The 22,050-nt window shown below is 35.4% G+C and overlaps 1 protein-coding gene and 2 long non-coding RNA genes across 3 annotated transcripts in view; 1 reads left to right on the top strand and 2 right to left on the bottom strand.

The window, feature by feature from the left end:
* The window catches only part of THSD7A (thrombospondin type 1 domain containing 7A), a 267,196-nt gene extending 251,976 nt beyond the window's left edge, over positions 1–15,220 (top strand). The window contains exons 26-31 of the mRNA XM_014273675.3: positions 1,521–1,694; positions 2,662–2,757; positions 5,712–5,794; positions 6,125–6,335; positions 9,691–9,778; positions 11,418–15,220. Coding sequence (XP_014129150.2) covers positions 1,521–1,694; positions 2,662–2,757; positions 5,712–5,794; positions 6,125–6,335; positions 9,691–9,778; positions 11,418–11,502 — 737 coding nt within the window. The 3' untranslated portion in view covers positions 11,503–15,220. The remainder of the gene's footprint in view (positions 1–1,520; positions 1,695–2,661; positions 2,758–5,711; positions 5,795–6,124; positions 6,336–9,690; positions 9,779–11,417) is intronic.
* On the bottom strand, positions 1,524–15,962 carry LOC141728452 (uncharacterized). The gene is made up of 2 exons (XR_012579367.1): positions 15,896–15,962; positions 1,524–1,725 (listed from the first exon to the last, which is right to left on the bottom strand). It is a non-coding gene; the product is annotated as an uncharacterized LOC141728452 (long non-coding RNA).
* Positions 15,963–16,758: 796 nt separating this feature from the next.
* LOC113460440 (uncharacterized) lies at positions 16,759–21,807 on the bottom strand. Its single transcript, XR_003382288.2, has 4 exons — positions 21,688–21,807; positions 19,570–19,684; positions 17,976–18,043; positions 16,759–16,843 (listed from the first exon to the last, which is right to left on the bottom strand). It is a non-coding gene; the product is annotated as an uncharacterized LOC113460440 (long non-coding RNA).
* Positions 21,808–22,050: the final 243 nt, after the last annotated feature.

Raw genomic sequence — 22,050 nt, 5'->3', positions numbered from 1 at the left:
CTAAAGGAGCTGTTTTGAATTTTCAGGTCCATATTGCTCATAATGAGAAGGATTAAGAGCATATAAGAGCTGTTTAATTTCCAGTAAAAACACTGCAGTTCATTCCAAACACTTACTTGTAGAATTTGAAGTATATTGCTGTTGTTTAGTAGCCATTAATGATGAATCTTCAGAAGAGGTGATAAACTCCTTCAATTCTAATGTAGCTGTCATTTCATACCAGCACTCTATTTTCATTCTCTTGAAACTCTCCTCTTTCCCAGAGTTTTTCCCCAGTTATTTCAGATTGGACTGAAGGTAAAGTTGTCTCAATAAATAGAAATTATTAAGAAATTGAGATATTTCCATCACTGCTTTGTACATTGCATTCAATTTGCATAATTTTAATATATTTTTGCTTCTTAAATGGAAACTGGAAGAATGCAGAGACTGTAGTTATGTTTTCATATTAGTGAATTTAATAAAAAAAATATAGTGGCTTACTGATTGCTTTAAAAATTTTGCTGAGCAGGGACCTGTTCTTCAACAATCTCACATTTAGCCAGCAAGAATAACTGCCCTGTGGGGATGTGCTAATGATACGCTCCAGCTAATGTTTCCAAAAATCACTACTTGTTTTCCTATTATGTATACATCAGTTCGTCAATTATTCATTTCTTTGCATGCTTTCCTAAGGTTGGCAAATAAAATTCCTTCATTAATCAGGCATCCGGTCAACACAGTACTGATTATATCTGTCATCAGTATAATGCAAGGTAGCATGAATTTTTAATGGCTTTCTCTCTGAAATAATGAGAACTAAGAGGTTTATTTATGAGTTTGCGCACAGTCTAGTCCCATTTTCAACTGTTTTAACAAAATGACTTCTTTGTGTTGTGCCTCAGATCTTCCTTAAATGTTCTGTAGCTGATTGTGCTAATTAGTGTCATTAGTATAATTTGGTTTTTCAGTTTTACACTATAGAATTCTACAGGTCCATTATCCTAACATGAAATAGCAAGAACAGACATTTTAATCATGTTCGCATTTCCCTTTCTTGCAAAGGATTTTCCATCAGTTGCTTCTATGTCTATTTAGAGAAAGATAAACAATAATTAGTGTTCTTAATATTAGACAATGTTTTCTAAGATCAAAGATGAATTAAAAAAATATGTAAATTTAGCATAAGACATAAAATGCACAATAACTTAAAATGTAGAAAAATCTAGACATTGGGTAGAGCATTGCAAAGAGATTCATAATGAGGGTGATCTCATGGGAATGCTACAAGAAACTAAAACTGCTTTAGAACAAATGGGCCCTTGTACAATCTTTATAATATTTTCTATGACACAGACATTCAGACAGTATCAAAATGTTATGATTTGTACACTATGAATCAAGTTTAAAAAGAGGAAGGAAAGGAACTAAAAGGAAGGAAAATTAAAAAACTGTACTTGGGACTTTTTTTAAGACATATTCAGTGTAAAAAACTCTTCTCATACAATGATCATTCATCTTATAAAACTGCTCTTTGACAGGGGACTGTTACTTGAGAGAGTGGTCAGAATGGAGCCTTTGTCAGCTAACCTGTTTTAATGGTGAGGATCTTGGTTTTGGAGGAGTACAAGTCCGATCTAGAGCAGTGATCATTCAGGACTTAGAGAATCAACATCTCTGCCCAGAACAGGCTTTGGAAACAAGATCATGCAATGGTAAGCACCAAAACATACTTAAGGCTGGTTCCTGTAAGAAAAAAATACAGAACAACCATAATTTTGTTTTCTCTCTGTTCATAGTAGCAATTTTAGGCAAATGGAAATTTGATAAACAGAAATGCACCTAAATTGTTGTTTTCCATAGATCAAACATAAAGAGAAAAACTTTGAAGTGGTAACTATCATATGCTACTCCTCTAGAATTATTCTTTTTTAATGATATTTCTTTTTATATAGTACAAAGAGTTTCCCTATACACTTAGTAACATTAAAAAAAAGAAATCTGAGTTTTGATTCATAACCAGATTTAGATTTCTTTAAATTGTTGATTGCATGACAATATCATTAAAATATCTCAGCCATGTTTACCACTGCTAGTTGACAAATTGTCTAAGAAAAGTAGTTTCCTACATCAACTTGGCCATTCAGAGGCTGGATCGGACAAAAAGGAATTTAATATTTATGATAGAGAGCTAAGGTGTAGAAGGACTCAATGATTCCAATATCCCAGACCATATGAGATATGCACAGAAGAGCTGAGACAGGAAGCCAGATGCAGCCCTAGCCACTTCACCAAGCACTGGAGCACTGGCTGAAGCTCAGTGTCACCAGGAAAGGAACCTGACCCCTAAATGAGTTTTGAACAACAGATGGGCCACAACCATTATGAGCTTATTGGAAGCATTTCTTGTATCCATTCACTGCATTAGGCTTGCTCATAATCCTAGTTAGTGTCTCAGACACATCTGGTCTACTCTCCATGTGTCCAGTAAGTGCAGGAGACCCTGGGAGCTCCACATGTGTGGTTCAGTGCTGGATGAAGGAGAAAGGAGCATACTTAACAGCTGTAAAAGCCATTAATCATAATGAGTGTGGCCACAAAGTGAGTATGGCCAGCTGATGAGTGTGGCTGCTCTAAAACCTGGTCATTAAATGTCTTGAAATGTGAATGTTCTCTGTGCAGATGGGCAGTGCTACGAGTACAAGTGGATGGCTAGCCCATGGAAGGGATCTTCTCGGACTGTGTGGTGCCAAAGGTCAGATGGTTTAAATGTCACAGGTAACTACTCATTTTATATACACAAAAAAAATCTTGAAAACAGGTGGATAATGTGTTTTCCCAATAAACCGAAACACCTCCCCTCCCACCCTTCCTGGGTATGAATAAAAATCATCTTTTTGCATATTAAAGATGTTGTTTGTTTTCTAGAATCATGCCGCATGTAATGCTTATGGTAAATATAAATATTATGTTATGTAGTGGACCTGAAATGGTTTACATTGTATATGTTTGGTTTTTTTTACCATAGGCATCTTTGCACTTATAAATGTAGCATTTCAAATTTCAGGCCTTACAACAAATGAAATTTTTATGTATTACAGGTAATTTCAATGCCTTTACAAAGACAGAGAAAGTTGCACAGCTCGATAGTATCATCCATATATGTTACAAAATATAAAATATTAATAAATGTGCTAGTATGAGTTTATTTCTTTACTTTGATGCCATAAATCTCTATCAGGATACATCATGGACTTCTATGGGATGTTGTGACTTTTTGTGCAAGCCAAAGCACAAAAAACATGAATTAGGAATGACTGAGATCTCAGAAGAAAACTTTCATATGAATCTATTTATATGAATTTATATATTGGCAATAGGGATTCATTTAAGCAAAGAGTTATGCATTTATTTAAATAATTTTTGTGTCAGACCAAGTCATAGTAAAAGAATCCCAGAGACTGTAAAAATATCCTCAATGCCAGCTGTTGTCAGGTCACTCACAGCAGAGGAACTGTAATTTATTGCCACCACAATACTTATTCATGGTGGAGTCCACCGCTACTCTCTGTTGTGACAGTAGAAATAAAATATTTGTGTTATTTTTACAAGGTGTTGAAATAATAACTCAAAGTCTCTTGCAACCTTGTGTAGGACTATTAAAACACATTTTGTTCACAAGAATTGCAACAGGTCATTATTCATGCACCTTGATTGCTTCCTGCTTAGCTAAGATCCTTCTATGGTAAGGAAAACTATAAGAGAGAATTCTTATTGCGATTAATATAGGATATTATCTCTGAAAGTTCCTATAGGATTTGGGGTAAATACCATCTTGGAGATTACAGCTCTGAGATTTGAAAATCAGAGTATATTCATAAATCACAGTCACATGAAAATACTAATTTATTCTGATGTGATTGAATACAGTCTTGTGATAAATTTTAGGAAAGACAAAAGTATGACTCTGTATTATTGGCAGATTTTTCATAATGGGATCTCCAAGGCAGACAAACCTCAGACCTATATTGTATCACTTTTTTTTCAAAGTTTGCTTGTACGTGGCTTTAAGCTATGATAAATTTCTGATTTGAAAGGAAGACTAATGGAATATGCCATAACATGCAATCACTGGGCTCCATTGCAACTCTACCTATGCAACATGAAACTATATTTTTCATATGTTTCTGTTAAATGCAAAAATATAGTTTTAATGGATTTTATGATAATTTTCAAATGCAGTACTTCTATTGTACTAATATATAACATAGAGGGAACTTCTCTACATTAAATACACAGTAGTGAACCAGATTTTAATTTGCATTTGTACATTTTCTGAAAGGGTTTTGCATAAACTACGGTATTTATGAGCTCATTCATGTGATAGACGCATATATATGATTGATTGAAATTGAGATCACCTATTTTGATTCAGAGGCAACCCATATCTTCTATTACTGTGTCTTGTCAGCCTTATTCTTGCACATTTGGATTCAACATAGTGTATTTTAATTCAGACATTATTAAATAATTATTGTGAGTTTTGTTGGTATCTTAAGGTCTTTTTCTATTTACTCACTTGCATAATATCACTGTGCTGAATAGTTCTTTTTTACTTGAAGGTGTTATTTCCCATGGGCGATGAGGCAACTCTTTCCTTCTGCTTCCTTGGATGACTGATATTTTATTACATAGATTCCCACAGGCATGTGATTTGTATGCTAGGATGTATGATTTTCTTTTCTGGGGGTGGGGAAAACTTATGGCAACCAGCAGGGTTTTCTTTGTTCTTCACCAGTCATCCCGTTAACACTTGGATCTGCATAACCACAACTAACTGCATCTGCTATGGTTGTGACCAACCTCAGCTATATCAGGATTTCATCATCACATCACACCAGTATAAAAATGGTATTATTTTGGGAGATGCATGATAAGTTGTCCTGTAGCAGTCTAAATTTTAAACAATGTGATGTATATCTCTCTTCTATAAGCTAAAAGGAAACAGGTAAATTCAAACTGATTCCAAATGTATTTTAAAGTCATTCTGGCTGAAGTGATAGTGAAATCCTGATGGTGGGTACTGGTCCGTAACAATAACTGCACTATATATAAAGCTGTAGAAATAAAAACTAGGTCTGTATAAAAAGGGAAAAGACTGAAACCCACAATATAATCAGTATTGTAATATTCAGTACACGCTTTACTGATAAATCTGCTTTCCTTCGTAAAATCTCAGACTAACATGAAGCTTTGATTCATAAAGGCATGTGTAAAAGTGACCCAGTAGCAGCGGAAAACAGGTATCCTTTCATAAACAGGATGAGCAACTTGTTTTCAGTTCAACAGGAAAAGATATAAATAAAAAAGGTGTTTTTATTTCTACTGTGGCCACAGTTTCAATATGTAAGTCATAAGGAGGGCCCTAGAGAACCAAATCCTGAGTACAGCAAAGCATTAGATTGTTTTTTTGGGCAAAAGGAAAAAAAGGGAAAACAAAAGGCTCCATTGCCAAATATTAGTTCTCTAAAATGCATATGGAATTAAATACATTTGCTGTCTCCTTACTCTACATATAAGAAAACACTTGATTCCAATTATGCTTCACCCTTGAAAAGAAGGACTCTTACACTCAAATTAGCGACAAGATTGTCATCCATGATATAGTGCAGCAAGTAATTTCATCAGTGGTGAGGTATTGCCATGTGAAAATATGATTTTCTGTCCTACAGGGGGCTGTTTAGTGATGCGCCAACCAGATGCTGACAGGTCATGTAACCCACCGTGCAGCCAGCCCCACGCTTACTGCAGTGAGGTATGTGCTACTGCATTGGAGCATTGAGCACCCCCAGGAGGCCTTCCCACACATCTCTTGATTACAAAGATTATGCCAACAAAAAGTATTTTCAGTGATTTTACCAGTCACAAATTTGTTAAAACCCACCTCGCACCATTTTCTACCTTTCAGTTAAATGTTAAATAGTTGATATGGTATGAACTTGCATAAAAATATACAAAGCAGTACTCTTCTGGCTAGCACTCATCAAAACAGTCTTATCTTCCAGTCATCCATGTTGCTATGCTTTATGGCTCACAGTAAACCTTGTTTTTCCACTACACCTTGTAAAACACTTGTTCCCTGCAGACCAGGACATGCAGTTGTGAAGACGGATACACTGAAGTGATGTCCTCCGATGGCACACTCCAGCAGTGCACTCTTATCCCGGTGGTGGTCATCCCCACCATGGAGGACAAAAAGGGAGATGTGAAAACCAGTCGAGCTGTGAACCCTACCCAGCCTTCCAGTAACCAGACAGGACGAGGAAGGACCTGGTTTCTGCAGCCTTTTGGGCCAGGTGAAGTCATGCAATGAGCAGTTCTTAGTGCTAAGCACCACTGCAGGGTCTGGCTTTCATATTTCTGTATACCTAGAAAGATTACAAGAACCCTTGACTCATTTAAGAAGGCAGAAGTGTACTCTCACTGAAAACATAGGAAGAAACATAGTAAACACCTAGCCCTCTCACTACTCCATCAATATATGTAGTGAAATCATATATTGCAGATTTCCTTTTAGTCACTCTTCCCATTAAAATTCACAGAAGCTATTTGAAATGTGACTGGGAGTTTGCTGCAAAGGTGCAAGCCAGTATATTAAATTGTGATATCTTAACCAATAATTCTCTTGATAGAGGAATGAAAGGATAGCACTGAAGAATGTAAATAGTAAAGACTTCTTAAAATTTGCTGATATAGCACAAATTGTAGGAAAATAATTGGTATAGGTATGCTAATGCTTTTCTGACATATCCATATTTATACTAATTCATGTTAGTCAGATGCTAACCATATTACTGATATTTAACATAGGTCTGCTCTAAGTCTCTATGAGCAATATTTGCTTTTATGATGGACCATGTTCTTTAGAGCTGAGCAAAAACTTACATGCAAGAGTGATGTAAAATATAAGTTATTTAATAAAAAATGCTTCATAAAGTCCATCATGTAATCAGATGTCGGTAAATATTTTTAGTCTGACTAAATATTTGGATAGAAAAAATTAATTAACAAATTACTTTCACAAAAGAGGTATGTTGCTTGTCCAAAATATTATTAATATGGAAGAGGGCAATTGGTTATCATCTTAAGGGCTAAATATATCACATAGGGCTAAATATACTAATATACTTGTGTATTAGTGTGATCATTTCTTTCTAAAGGGTTTCTTGATGTTTTTAATTGCAGAATTGAAAGTAATATCTTTACATGCATAATCCATAAGGTATTTCAAGTTGAGATTTTTAAAAATATTTCTAATATGCAGATTAAATAATGTTTGGGCTAGAAATTAGAAATACTTATATTAGATCCCATTAGTCCTACTCGTATTTACTATTATTTGTACTTTGATATTATATTTGATACCTGCAATAAAAATGGTCTTTACTCCAAGTGCTTAAATCAAAAATAAAAAATAGAAAATCAAACTTTTCTGGTCCTCTTTTAAAAAACAACATCTTACCAAATATGTTATCATTTACTCGTTTTAGCTAACCCTTCCTGAAAATGCCAGAGGGCATGTTGTAGCACGCTGAGTGATAGCAATAAGCAAGTATCAGACAGTCACCTTCAACAGTTTAGGAATATGAATGCTCATGTAAGCTCAGGGAGGGTTTTGGAGCAAGGTATGTTTGAGAAACTTCAAGAAATCTCACCAATTTTATGTAATTTGAGTTGGGAAGGAGACATAGCTCAGTTCAGGTAACCTTAAACATATTTAACAGAATGAACACTTTATGCAGTGAAGTTATGAGCAAATGTGAGAGAAAGTGAATATTTTCCAGTTCTGATGAGATTTAGGCTGATTGTTTTATTTCAGGATTGGATATCTATTGGAAAGTTTTGGATTTACTCTGGCATGATTATTTTTTTTCCTCACAGTTTCTAAGTCTAGATCTAAAATAGGTCTTTAATTTTCTTCCACAAATTACATTGCAGTTCCAGAAATGAAGGTATTAAAACTGTTCTCTTCAGATGTCTGGGCTGAGGTATTACCACAAAAAGATGAATCTGAGAGGCCTATCTCCTTGCATACTTAGAAATAATCTATCCAGAGAGAATTCAGAAAGCCTGAGTCAGAAGTCTGTAGCTGCATAATAAGAATGACCTCATTAACAGAGCTCCTTGCTTTGACAAAAACAAATAAATCTGTATACAAGACATTGCCAGCCTTTTTTCCAAGGAGATGTAACTATTTTAAAAGAAGCCAACCTGAAAAAACCCAAGCCTCTTACATTTACCGATGGAAATAAGCCAAGGAGAGAGGAAACTAACCTACTTAGCAGTTCTAAATTCTGAATTCTTCTCATTGATATTATTGTATCATAGGATATGTCAGGTCAAATCTACTGTTCCATTAATCTTTAGTGGATCAGTTATTTCAGTTATGTCAGTTATTATCAGTTATGATGTTTCATTAGGTTGATTAAGGTCATGAAGGGAAAATCTTCTGATATTGATTAGTCTTGAACAACTTGTCCACAAGACAGCAAGACTTTGCATTGCTGCAGCCCAGAAGGCCTGAGCTTAACTGCATAGCAATGGAGGGCACTACTGTGTAACCAAGCAATCTTAATCTAACTTCTGTTAATATTATTGTGGAAATAAAAACTGCATTGATGGTGTCTTTTGGTTCTGAAGAGCTAACAAGAAGCACTAAGTGTTTGGTCGGAAAAATTTTAGCTATATTTCCTTACCTTGGAAATACACACAACTTCATGAAATAAAACTTGTACCACATGAATATGAAATAACTCAGTTTTATAAAGGTGATTTTTTTTATTGCCAAAGAAATGCAACAAGGCTAGCTAATCCCCTGGAAAACAATGCTTGTAAAAAGCCATTTAGAAATTTGAAAAATGAGTTGGATAAAACTAGTGACTCAAAAAGCATGCACTCCTTTAGTTGTGATATGATCACTTGGGGGCAGGGCAAAACCCCACAGACAAAGATGCATCATTTTCCTCTTCCTTTTCCTGAGGCAAGAAGGAGAGTGGTATGTATGCCCAAATCTCCAGGGACATGTCCAAAATACAAACTGCACACCTGCACATAAATACAGTCCTTATCAACAGACAGTTGTTTTATTTAGGAGCATGAACTAGGATTTTTTGTGTATTTTCACTTTGTGAGGAGAAGCTATTTATAACAGCAAAACTTGCATTTAGTAGGGAAAGAAATTTTAAAATTTTGCTACTTTATGCAGTAGTAAAGGTTGTGTATGTGCAGCTAAGGGATGCATGACATACAGCATGCTAAGGGTGTTTAAAAACATACAAGTAAATAGGAACAAAAATTAAAATAACAGACAGATTGCTTTACCAGAGCCAGAATAGAAAGTGATACTAAATGAGTCCCAGGCTGATGCACTGCCCTGTGATCACACTGAGGGATTGTTCACTACCAGGGAGTTTCTGGGTCTCTCACCTGCTGCCTCTGCCCCAGATCTCAGTTCATTTGAATTATCCTGACCCCAACTGAAAAGCAGAGCACAGAGAAGTCATCGCTCAGTTATTTAACAATATTTTCTCTGATTAAACTGTAATTGCTAGTCAAGACATTTATTTTGGTTTATTAAAGTATTTCTGTATCAGAACTAATAATTCAACTAGACTAACTCAAACACTACTGACTAACATTCATTCCTTTTAGATGGGAGGCTGAAGACCTGGGTTTATGGTGTAGCTGCTGGTGCATTTGTTTTACTCATCTTTATTGTTTCTATGATCTATCTAGCCTGGTGAGTTCTTTAATTATTTATAAGAAAAGAGTCCCCTCACAGACTGTAATGAAAATGTTTACATCTGCTGCTGTAGAAACTCAGACACTTCTGTGAAGTGCAGTGTTTAATTTGCCTTGTCCTTTTGTCCAGACTCAGGTTAGCAGTTTCTGGTTGCACTCTAGATGATGGATCACCACATACTTTTCTGAGGGTATAAGAACTTAAAAACATGGGGTAGCTTAGTGTACAGCTCATTTTTGCTCAGTTTATCTTGGTTGTTATATACAATGTCCAGAATAATTTTATTGCGCTTGTATCAAAAATGATGAGAGAAATAGCAGCAAGGACATTGAGTAACCAGAAAAATCATGTTTTGATATAGAGATACAGAACCAGAAAAAATCTGAATGCTTTCTCATCTTTTTAATACATGAAAGAATTCTTTTTTGAACAAGTCACCTTTGAGAATGTGCTCGCTGAAGTTTTCTAGGTCTTGTTAGGAATTTCTGATGCAGATGACAGTACAGGTGAAAGGTGAGGGAAGTGTGGTCATATACATCAGGCTCTTGGCTGTACTGCATTAGTAGGTTTTGGGGGGCTTCTGGGTATATTTGCCATTCAGTAAACTTTGCCCAAAACCTCACTTCTGTCTAGGTAATATAAAAATTATTTTTTTCTTGTTTTTTGTTTGAGTCATTGTTTATTTTTTGTGAGTTTGTTTGTTTAGTTGTTTGTTCTGGTTTTGTTGCTGTGGTTTTTTTGTTTGGGTTTTCGTTGTGGTCTTTCTGTTTTGGTTAGTTGGTAGGTTTTTTGGGGAGTGGGGCTTGAGGAAAAGGAAATCCATTAGCATTCAACAACTGCAGATTATTTGGACTGGAACCTGTGGCTACTGCAAGTCATTGTAACAAAAAGTTTCGTATAAAAGATTCAGATTTGAGCAGCCTAAGTGACATGGCTGAAATAAGATTTTGGACAAGACTGTGGATGCACAGGCCTGATTTAAAGAAATGCTTACATTACACTCTAAAAGAAGATTAGTGCTAAAGAATGGATAAACATTCATTTTCCTTTGGCCTGGTAATTTTTTAAATCTTTATCAAATGGATTGGAAATACTGGTGGATTAATATCTAATTCAAGGCCAGACAAGGAATGTTGTGGCAAACAACCATACACCTGCTATTAATGACTGGTTGATTATAACATCTAGAATTAATTGTAGGCATTCCAGCAAGTATAATGAGATAAAACCAATCAAAAGATGGATCTTTCCTATGGAAACCCTTGATGTGTCAAGAGCAGTTTAATATTTGAGTCACGTAATTTAAAAGAACCTGATTGCAGCTTTGATACATGACCAAGTATTGCATGGCAGGCTCTGAATTCTTCTGAAAACTGGGTGATGTTGCAGGAGTACCTGCCAAGGATTTCATCAAGTCACATCAGCATCATAACAGTTTGTTTCTGAACAACTGAGCTTTGAATTAGATATTGCTTTGGGTTGATAAAGGGATAATTTGTGCTCCCAGTGAAGGTTTTAAGGTTGTAGCTTTTATAAACAAACAACTGAATGCATTATCAGCATGCTCATCTTTCATTTAAGACTTTTGTTTGTCATTAGTTGCTTTTTCTATTTACAAATTATCTTATTGTTTCAGCAAAAAGCCAAAGAAGCCCCAGAGAAGGCAGAACAACCGACTGAAACCTTTAACCTTGGCTTATGATGGAGATGCAGACATGTAAACTGTGACTTCTCTTGGTGACAAATGGAGTCTAAACTATAGGAATGAAAACAGAAGGTGTCCAAAGCCACAGGGATTTTCTATGGAGTGGATTAAGTGTTTTGAATTTTTCTTTTTTGTAACTGCACCATAGATAAAGAAGGATGGATTTCATAATGCCTACTGATATTCAAGGTATTATTGCTTTACTTTAGACCATCAGCACCGAGAAATCAGGCAGAATCACATTAATAGACACTGCAGTTGGAGATTTATGGTGTTTCCTCAGTCTTAGAACAGAGCACCACTTCTGCCTCCAGAATACTGTATCTGACATAGTATTAACACTTGGAAGCCCCTGCATCATTAACCAAGTATAATCAGTACGCATGAGGAGTTTGTACCAAGCTGTCTACGACTCTTTATATTCAAACATAACATATATACTCGGTTGAACCATATGTATTACTCTATCAGATTATATATGTGATGAAGAGCATTTTAGTGCTTAGTACAATATTAACTTTTAACTGGGATTAACCCACTGAGCAAGTTCAACAGTTTGCCAGTTGATGATAACTTGTGTTAACCTGCATTTCAGAGGGCAATGACTCACTTGCAAAATTCTGTCCTGTTACCTCTCCAAATTATAAAGGCCTCATGTGTACATCCAGAGAGGAGGCATTCTCAGATTCACTATTTTCTAGTGGTTGATGTCTGGAAAAAATACCTGCTGTAAATGTTACAATACGTTTCTACTTTCTCTAACTCAAACTGTTGCCTGCATCTTTTTTGCTACATGTAAGGCAAATTTTTGCACTATATTAGTGCAGCATGATATGCACTTAACTAGTATTGCCATAGAAACTGCCTCTTTTCAGAAAGGATAACGCTGTATCTTGTGCAAGGAGTGTCAAGCAGACAGGTCTTGAATCCTGAAGAGAGTAGTGTTCAGTTTGGACTGCGACGGGGTGGAATCAGCTGTGACGTTTGCCGTACACACACCGTTCCTCACCACAGCAGCCACTTGTACTCTACACCATGGCAGTAATACAAGTGTCTAGTTTCTTGCCCCACCCACCTATACTGGTATAGATTGTCCTTCCTGCTGGTTTCTAATTGTACTTTGAAGGCTGTTTATGACTAGATTTTTTATATTTGTTAACTTTGTTAGAAAAAAAAAAGAAAAGAAAAAGAAAAGTGGTTGCCCTGTAATCCTGACTGACATACTTCTTGTCTAAAAAGGTGTTCTGATTGTTCAACTGAAATAAAATGGTTTTACTTTTCTTTCCTTCTGTTAATGAGAGCTCTTTCACTGTTACTGGCAGTACAATACTCAGAGATGTTTTTGTCTTTTCCAATTAGGATAATTCAATAGACTTTTAATTATTCAGTTAAACTCCTGAGTGTACTGGCAAGTAAACAATAAGATCAATAGTTCTGCCATTTTAATACTCATGACTTTTTCAAAAACTCTGGCAGTATGAAAACTCACTATTAACTTCTTCCATGCTTATGGCTTTTCAGTGTTGGGCTTCCAAGATGAAGCTCATTGACTTGCCACTCATGTGACATGGCTGTTACGGATGTGCTCCATGACTTGAGACAGGTTATTCTCCTCAAATGGCTTCTGTGTGCAGCCGGAACGTACAAGTGACTGTGCCACTACTAAGCAATACAAAACTTTATCAGGCAACCTCTCAAAAAGAATTGTTACATAAAGTTCAATATTAGGTTCTCAGGTCTTTTTTATAACCTAAACCACTTCTGCCTACTCATCACTCTGTTTGCTCAAGAAGCACCAGTTTTTGCACACTGAGTGAAATTAACTTTGCAAACTTTGTCCCAGATCCACTGAAATCAATGACAAGACTCTCATGGACATCATATCTGTTCTTAAAAATACAAACCTTTGTTCTATGTAGAATAATTCTTGAAACCAATGAGCATTTGAGAGATTATGGTCCTACTTTAGCTTAACTGCCATATTACCAGTGTGATGTTACTGCATCAAGAAAATTACCTTCATCCCACTGCGTAGGTTTTCCCCAAATGGGAATGATGAGCAGAGGAACAATGGTAACAATATTTGGTGCAGGTTTAATTTCTCATTTTATACCTTGATCCAGCTGCAGCTGATGAAGTTTCATGGCTGCCTGCCACAGTAGTTGTTCATTCCTATATGTGTTTCAGGACTGGAGTATTCAGTCTTACATCACTTTGTAAAGGTCCATTGCGAAAATACAAATCTTGGTAATTTTAATTTTCAGCATTCTTGAGTAGAAAACCATAAAAACCTGCTTGGTTCCTCTTTTGTCAGACACCAAAAAAAGGCCATGGAAAAATGATAAAGTATTAAAGAACAATAAATACATGTGGAAACAGATTTTATAATGATTTCTGTTTTTTTAATAGTCTGATTCTGTGTTGTTGAATAGTTTTGAACCAAGAGGGCATTGAGGGAACAGGGTTTCTTTCATTGGCAATGAGTCATCTTTATTTATGACACTGGCTGGTCTTAGCAGGAGCTGTTGCCTAGTTCTTGCCTTGAAGAATTTTATGTCCTAAATCTAAGTACTTAATAACTTTAAGGTATGGCATCTCCTTTTCCTTACCACATTAAATGGATAAACAGAGAGATACAAGGGTTTTTTAAGTCTGTTTGGCCTTTGCAATCCATGCAAGTATGTTAGTATGTGTTGCATTTTATATCTGATCAGTGAATATCTGGTGCCCATCTGCATCATACTAGGGCTGCATTTAAAATCTAGAGTGCATTTTTATTTTTTTTTTTTCTATGAACACAGTGCATGGAAATTTGAAGCCAGAGTGGCTTCCCTCATTATCAAGAAAAAAATACTAGGCTGTAAGGAAGGCTGAAATTTTATGTAAATCTCAATGTTGCAAAGGTGATTAAGCCCTCTAGCATTGAAATTGAAGTAAATAATATGTGAATTATCAGTATAGAATGAAAAGCAATTTGCATTAAAAATCAGTGCTTCTACAAATCCAGTGCCTAAAGCAGCCACTACTGTAGATTATTAGTTTGTGAAAGTAATGTTTCCAGTGATCAAATAAACCATTCAGAAGATAGCAAAGTAGGTATTTTCCTGTTGATGTGGTGGTTTATATTTTTCTTTTTAAAACTGTAGTTTCTAGCTTACTGTGTCTGCTTTGAGTCCTGGACCGGTTCCTTTTTGAAGCTTTGATGCAACTGCACAAGCCTGTTTATATTTGGTATAAAGCATCAATTTTGAAACCCCCTTCCTCCTGCCAAAATGTAATAAAGTTTTTTTTCCAATCTTACAATTTGAAGAGAGCAATTTAAAAAGTCTATGTGTAAATCGCTGTAAAATATACCTTGAATTAAATGGAAATCTGTCTTTTTACCTTTATGTAAATCGTTAAGAATTAAGAGTTTATTTTGCCTAACTTAATTTACTTGAATATTTATTTTGTAGAACGAGGAGGCAGCTGTCTGAGGAATGTTTACTTTTTTTTTGTTTAATGTTAATTTGTAAATTGTGTAATGCATTTTTATTTTTTAAATTATGTACATTTCTTTTTTAATGCACAAAATGTTTATGTACTACTACTACTACTGCAAATTTGTGTATATTGTCACTAAGCTTTATTCAGTTAATACAGATGATGGGAAAATGTAACAAGTCTTACATTTTCATCTGGGTTATTTTTACATAACTGACGTATTGCTGACAATAAATATAAACACAAAATCATTTAACGTCTTTTTTTTAATAAATATAGTATCCTATGCTGGGATAGAGTAACAATAAAAGCCAGATCCCTAAAATATGACCACCTTTTAAATAGGCTCTTCTTTTTTCTGAAAGGCATTAGCAAACACATTCTTGTCTTTCTATTTAAAAAGAAAAAAAGTTTCTGATGCTATGGTAACAATCAAGTCTGTTGTTACTATCCTAGTTGACCTGGAAATTTACAAAACATATTTTGTTGACTGATAAATACCCAATAAATGAAATTTTAAAAAATAACCTTTTCTTCCTTGCCACTTTTATATCAGAAAAAACAACTGTTCTGTAGAAAATAAGGGGTCAATCAAAATCTTACTAAAAGAAATCTATTCACTTCAAGTCAAGCTGGATCTGTTGCTGTCCCTACACAAGAAGAAAAAGAACAAAAGACATCACTTTGCACTTTTTTCATAATTGCTCATATTCAATTTGTGTGCTCTCCAAAACTCAATTATTTTCATGTCCAGTTCTGCTGTGTAATTTTCACACCATATCAAGGGTTTTTTTCCTGTTTCAGTAGCTATTACCTCCCCAGTAACCTTTCCAAGCTAACCCCTAAAATATTTAAACACAATTTTGAGAGCACACAATTCTGATTTTCAAGGCATTTCAGGATTTTCACAAGTAATTCCTACCTACCTTTTCTCCTGCTGGAATCCACAGAAAAACCAGAGAAGCATGGGCCTTCAATTCCCACCTAAAACCTAAAATACAAGAATAGAGGAATTTCAAGATTAATTAAATGTGTTTAATTCAATACAAGCAAAAATCTGTAAGCAGTTAAAAACATTTGAGGAAAGAAAATTTAAATTCTCATTTAAATTTAGAGAATTACTTGTGGTATAATAATGAAGATGATAGAGTCTTCACGTTCAGTAAAGAAAATGTGGCAGTATTTTGGCAACTGTTTGCAAGACTTTTGAATTAATGGGAAAGGGTCATCTTTATTTTAAAAAGAATCCCAAAGAACATTAGAGAAGAGTAAGATTTTTTAGTACAACTGTGATGAAAGGTCATGAAGTGAGAGGTAAATTAAGAGACTTAGATAAGCTTAGTAAATGTTTTAGCCTGCTAGTAATGTGAAAACTATTGGAGAATCTAGAAAATATAGAAAATCTAGAAAATAATCCTGCTGAAACAGAAGTGAGCTTGAGCAGCTTGAGCTGCTTGGCATCACTATCAGTTTAGCTACAGAAAATGTTATCTCTAAATCTTCTGATTGGTTTTTTGGGGGTTTTTTTTGTTGTTTTTTGTGGGTTTTTGGTTTTTTTTTTTTTTTGTTTTTTTTTTGTTTGTTTTTTTTTTTTTTTGTTTTTTTTTTTTGATACAGGAAAGCTGTCTGTCTATCCAAAAGCAGGTAATGGGCAGACAGATACACAAACACTTTTTTTTTTTGGGGGGGGGTGTAGGGATGGGTTGGGTGTGTATGTATGGGTATCTTGGTCTCTGATTGCCCATTCATTTATTTTTCAGCAGAGGCTGAGGGTGAGTCATTTTGCTTGCCTTCCCTGGCTGTGGAGGGCATTTCCTGTGGGAACATCCTGGTGATGTTTACATCCTTTTGTAAACAGGCATCTTTTCTGAGTCCTACTCAAACAGAAAAGTGGGAAGGTGTTGGGATTTCTGCTGGTCAGAGTGACCCTGAGATGCATTAGAAAGTCTCTTTTCCCAGCCCAGTAGTTGAAGAAGGAGTCAGGATTCTTCTGTTCTTGTTCTCAAGGTTGTTTATTGTTTCTTTTCTATAAAATTCTTTCTCTGGCCTGCCCAGGTCTGTTCAGCAGGTCAGACAGAGGCACACTGTTGCCCTCAGGGTGGTGTTATCTTTTTATACTAAAAATTATGCGTACATTTTTTACAATAGTTTCCCAATACCTATCACCTATGTTAGACAGTGAGTTTCTGCCTTAAACCAACCCAAAAGTGCCAGCATCACCCAGAACATGGAGGTTAGGAAGAAGAAAGAAGAAGGGCAGAGTATGCCCAAATTCCTCCATCTTGTGACACTGAGCCCCCATTCTAAAAACCCCAAAAATCTATTTTTCACCCAGTGACAAACTAACTATTATTCTACTTAAACTCTCTTGACTTATAATTCTTCATATAGAGGTGGTAATCTTTCCCATGGGTCAAAATCAAAGTCACAGGTGTCTTGGGCTCTGTGCCAAGGTCTCTGAGCCCCCTTTAGGCAAGGGAAAAGTCCTTTGACCTACCATCACTATGGTGAAGGTAAAACTTAGCCACAGGATCATAATCCATGATCATAGCTCTTGTTTTCCATGTTTAAAGAAATCTCATTTCAAACAATTCAGGTACTAAACCTATTTATTTATATTATGTGTTGATGTATCTAAAAATGTTTGATATATCTAAAAATCTTTTGAAAATAGGATTTGGTACTTGTCAATTTATATATGAGGGGTCAGAGGTTCCCATGTCTGTTTTAATATTTTGTGGACTTTATTCAGAACCTAGCCCTTAAATTGATCAGAATTATATTCCAAAATTGCAATTATAAAATTAATGATGTTTTCTTTTATTTTCAAAACTACCCTTCAGAGTATCATATAATTCTTTAAAATGGCAGAAAATTGTTTCTCAATCAGTTTTGTTTAGCTTACAAATAAAAAATGTTTCAGCGCAATTTCAGTGTTGCATTTCAAAACAAACAATTTTTTTTTCTCTGAATAATTACAATTAGACAGCAAACTCTCTTTCTTACCTATACATGTCAAAATGTGACTTAATTCTCAGCTTCTTAACTCCTTCCAGTGCTGCTCCTTAAGATATCTATAGGGAAAAGTAGCAATATGATTTCAGCCTGGGACCAGAATTTAGTTACCAGTTCTGTGACTGGACATTCAGTTTGTTAGTGGTACAGCAGTGACAGATTATTTTTAAGGCACTGCCCAATGAAGTCCCACAAAAACCTCTCCCAAGCTGAACCCAAACTAATTTACACAACCTGTGCCATGCAAAACTATGAAATTGTCATATAAGACAAAGGGTTACATTTTGTGTCTTGATTTCCTACTCTAACTCAATTCCCTGAACAGCTTTATTCCTGTGCCCCCATTGTGTCTTGGTGCTTGGCACAACTGCCAGATTTCAGCCTTATGTGGAACTTTTCTGATTTGCACTGAGTGCTATCATAGCCTCAATTCTCTTTTGATGTGTCTTCTCACTCTTGAGGTTGCAGTGAGACAACAAGAGGTGCCAGCTGACAGCTTACAAGCACATGAAAACATTCTGTCACAAGTAAAAATATGCATATTTAAAATGTGAATTTTGAAGCTGAAGTAATATTTTCCTCTCTTCCTGCAGCTAAAGAAGCAACTTAGAAATCTTGAAGATACCTAATTCTGTTTAGAAACCTTGAAGATGCCTAACTCTATATCTTTTAATCATGTCATTCTATTGTTGTTACTTTACATTTTTCTCTACTGTTTCCCTTTTGTACTAATTTTGTGTAAATTTTAATTGTAAAATCATAGTCAGGGCTCTCTCTTCTGTGTGTATAATCATAGGAGGGAGAAGTCTCTCTTTGAAATCCTGACTGTGATATGACAATAAACAATCATTAACATAAGCTCAAATTCTCATTACCTAATATTTTTCCAACAATTCCAGGGTGAAACCTTGGTGTACTTGTTTGGAAATATTCTTAGGTTGTAGCATCCCTAAAGAGTGAATCACCACAGGAATCAAACAACATCCCTATTCCATGAGCAACTCTGTGGCAGGAGGTTATTCACCTTTCCTGTTTTGGAATGTTATTGTAAACACACATGGGTGTTCTGATTTTAGTTACTTTATCTATAAGCTACACCAACAACCCAAAGTCATGGGTAGTACAGATGATCTTGAAGTATATTTAAAATAGTTTCTAAGAGGTGTCTAGCATCATAAATGTGTTAACAGAGCTGTGTTCAGGTAGATATTCTGTATGCAAGGTCAAGAGTGACATCTCCATGCATGTATCTTACAATTTTGGATCTCATTTTCAGTTTTGATTTTCCAAAAAATGAAATTTTCATAATTTAATTTGATTTTTACTGAGTTAATAGAGATTAAAACACTTCATATACTCAGTACTGAGGAAAATTACTTCTCAGCCCGAGATCTGCTCCTTTTCTGCCAGAGGGCTGAGCCCATGTAACCTCCAATTTGGTTATTAGTCCCCAAAACATAAACTAACAGTTGTTGATAAAGGCCCTGTGACCTACTTGCAAAGAACCAATTTCCCATACAGAATCTGACTCCCAAGACAGTCTCAAAAACTGGTAGGAAATGAAATTCCACTGATTCAGTCTTACCTGTTTTTAACAAAATAATGTTGGTGTCTTCCTTACTGCTTTGTTTCTTCAATCTTCACAGTGAAGAATTCTGTAGCTCCATTTTGTGAGGGGAAATTGGTGACACCAGGATTCACTCAGCCAAGGAAAGAAAAGAATAATTAGCTGGCAGTTTTGTGACTGCCTGAAGTTGAATTTAATGAACTGCAGCAAAGCTTTCTGCAACATTAGAGCAGCAGCTGGAGCTAAATCCTACATTTCTGTCTTAAATGGCCTTCACTTACAAGTTGATGAGCAAAACATAAGTAGCAGTCATTTGTTCAGTTTTATAGAAATATAAAAGGAAGGTTTGCAGCACAAGTGAGAAGTTAATTGTCAATCTCACACTGACTCTCCAATCCTATTGCAGAGCTGCAGTGCTGAAGAGCCAGAGCAGAGGTCTAATGGCCTCAAGACTGCAAATGAGCTCCTTCAGAAAGGCAAAACATTATTTACATTGAAAATTGCCATACTCCATCTGTCTAAGTGCATTCACTTTGAAATGAGGTGGTACTGCAGTGACAAGGCTTTCATCTTTAGATCAATGAAATGGCAGTGCAGTATGTTGCTCCAGAATACCTCATGGGTCTCATCAAAATGCCGTGCCATGACATATTAAAAATTGTCTTTATGTTTAACAAATTCTTATGAGCTATGGAGCTGTCTGCTATTATTTAAGGATTCATATACCAATAATAACACTATAGAGATTATAAGAAAATAATAAAAGTGATAATACCATTTATTATTACTTGATTTATATTGTTTAAAGCTTTTTGTGTTCTATTTAAGCAGTTTTCAATTAGCATGCAAAGCATCCTAGGCAGTGTCTGTGTCTGCTTAACTGTACTGAATTATGGGCATAACAAGAAATCACTTGTGCAACAGGATTGGGAGGATTGTTGGTTTGCTGATTTTTTTTTTTTTGGTAGGGTCAAAGGAAAATTAAATAAAAAGGAAAATTAAATAAAACTAAATTGCTTTTAAAGAGGGAAAATGTTACTTTAAAGAATAATATTTCTGTATCACTGTATTCAAATTGCTTTTCAAAAAATTCTCCAGATCTACCATTTACTATACAGTCCTTAAGGACAGGGAAGTTCATTGTGGTCTCAGTATCTCTGTGGAGAGTTGGTACAATCAATGTCTTCAAATTCTCAGAGCCTTTTTCTTTTCTTCATTTTCTTTTTTGTTTGGTTGGTTGGTTTGGGTTTTATTTTTTGGTTTATGGGGGGAGCTTTGGTTGTTTGGTTTAATTTTGGGATTTTCTTGTTGTTTTGCAGGGTTTTTTTTGTTTTTTTTTTTTTTTTTGGGTGGGTTTATTTTGGTGTAGGAGGGAGGAGAATCTTTCCCATTGTTCTATTAATCAACATTATACATATTTGACTGTCAGACACATGTATCCACATCCATGTGTTATTCTACATCCATGGATTTTTTTATTATTTATTATTTATTCTGGAAGTTTCTAAACCCAGGTGAACTAGTTGCTAAGAGCATCAACAGAAGAGAACAATTCAGAATAGCAGGAAGGGTTCCACATGTCTGCATTTAAATTGTACAGTAGGACCACAGCTTTTTAAAGATAGCAGTAAGAATCAGTGGTTCTGTGCAGAATAGTGTTTAAGACTCTGACATGATGATTGCAGACCTGGAGCTGGGCAGAACTGGTTTTAGAGATAACAATGATATAGTGTCTAACATACACAAAAGACACTCTAAGTAGTAAATTGGGTGTAATATGGAACAAAAGACCAATGCAGACAGAGCAGAGGTGTAAAAGGGTTTTGGCAGACACATGAAAATGGCCCCAAATTGATCCTAGAGTGAGGATTAACACAAAAATCATATTCCTCACACTGAAAAGCTCCAGAGGCTGGCAATTCACTGACACCCCACCACTGCCACCTGTATGAAACCCCACCAATCTCAGCACCCAAGGGAGCAGTGGAGACCTCCTTAACTCTGGGAGACAGGCACTAGGAGGTGAATATAAAAACATTTTAACTGCATTAACCTCCTTTTCTAAACAGTTGGATCTAGACTAGCAGTGGTTAGAGTGCTTCATTTTCATCTATGGTAATAATTTTTTAGCTTTACCTATATAAGGAGCAAGATTTTGAGTGTAACAACTCTACAGCAGCAGAGGGAATTCTGAGGCAGATAGATTGATGAGAAAAAAGGATAGATGACTTTTTGAGTTATATGAATAGACATACATTAATCTTCTCTTGGTACATCAAGTTCTGAAAAGGAAACAAAAAAAACCTTGAAAGCTAGATACACTCTGGCTTAAAATCATTAGAAAAATGTGTAGAAATGAAAGAAAAGGTTGTCATTACCTTGGAGGCATTTCTTGCTATTTTTAATTAAGAAATTCAAGCTAGTTTTGTAGGATAATTTAATTTAGAACAGAAAAAAAATTCCTAAATTTACTAAAACTGCATTATCTGCAAAGCAATG

Source organism: Zonotrichia albicollis, chromosome 1, assembly GCF_047830755.1.
Source record: "Zonotrichia albicollis isolate bZonAlb1 chromosome 1, bZonAlb1.hap1, whole genome shotgun sequence".
In the NCBI taxonomy this organism is placed as follows: domain Eukaryota; kingdom Metazoa; phylum Chordata; class Aves; order Passeriformes; family Passerellidae; genus Zonotrichia; species Zonotrichia albicollis.
The sequence above is the reverse complement of the archived record's forward strand: the minus strand, read 5'-3'. Positions and strand labels throughout refer to the sequence as shown.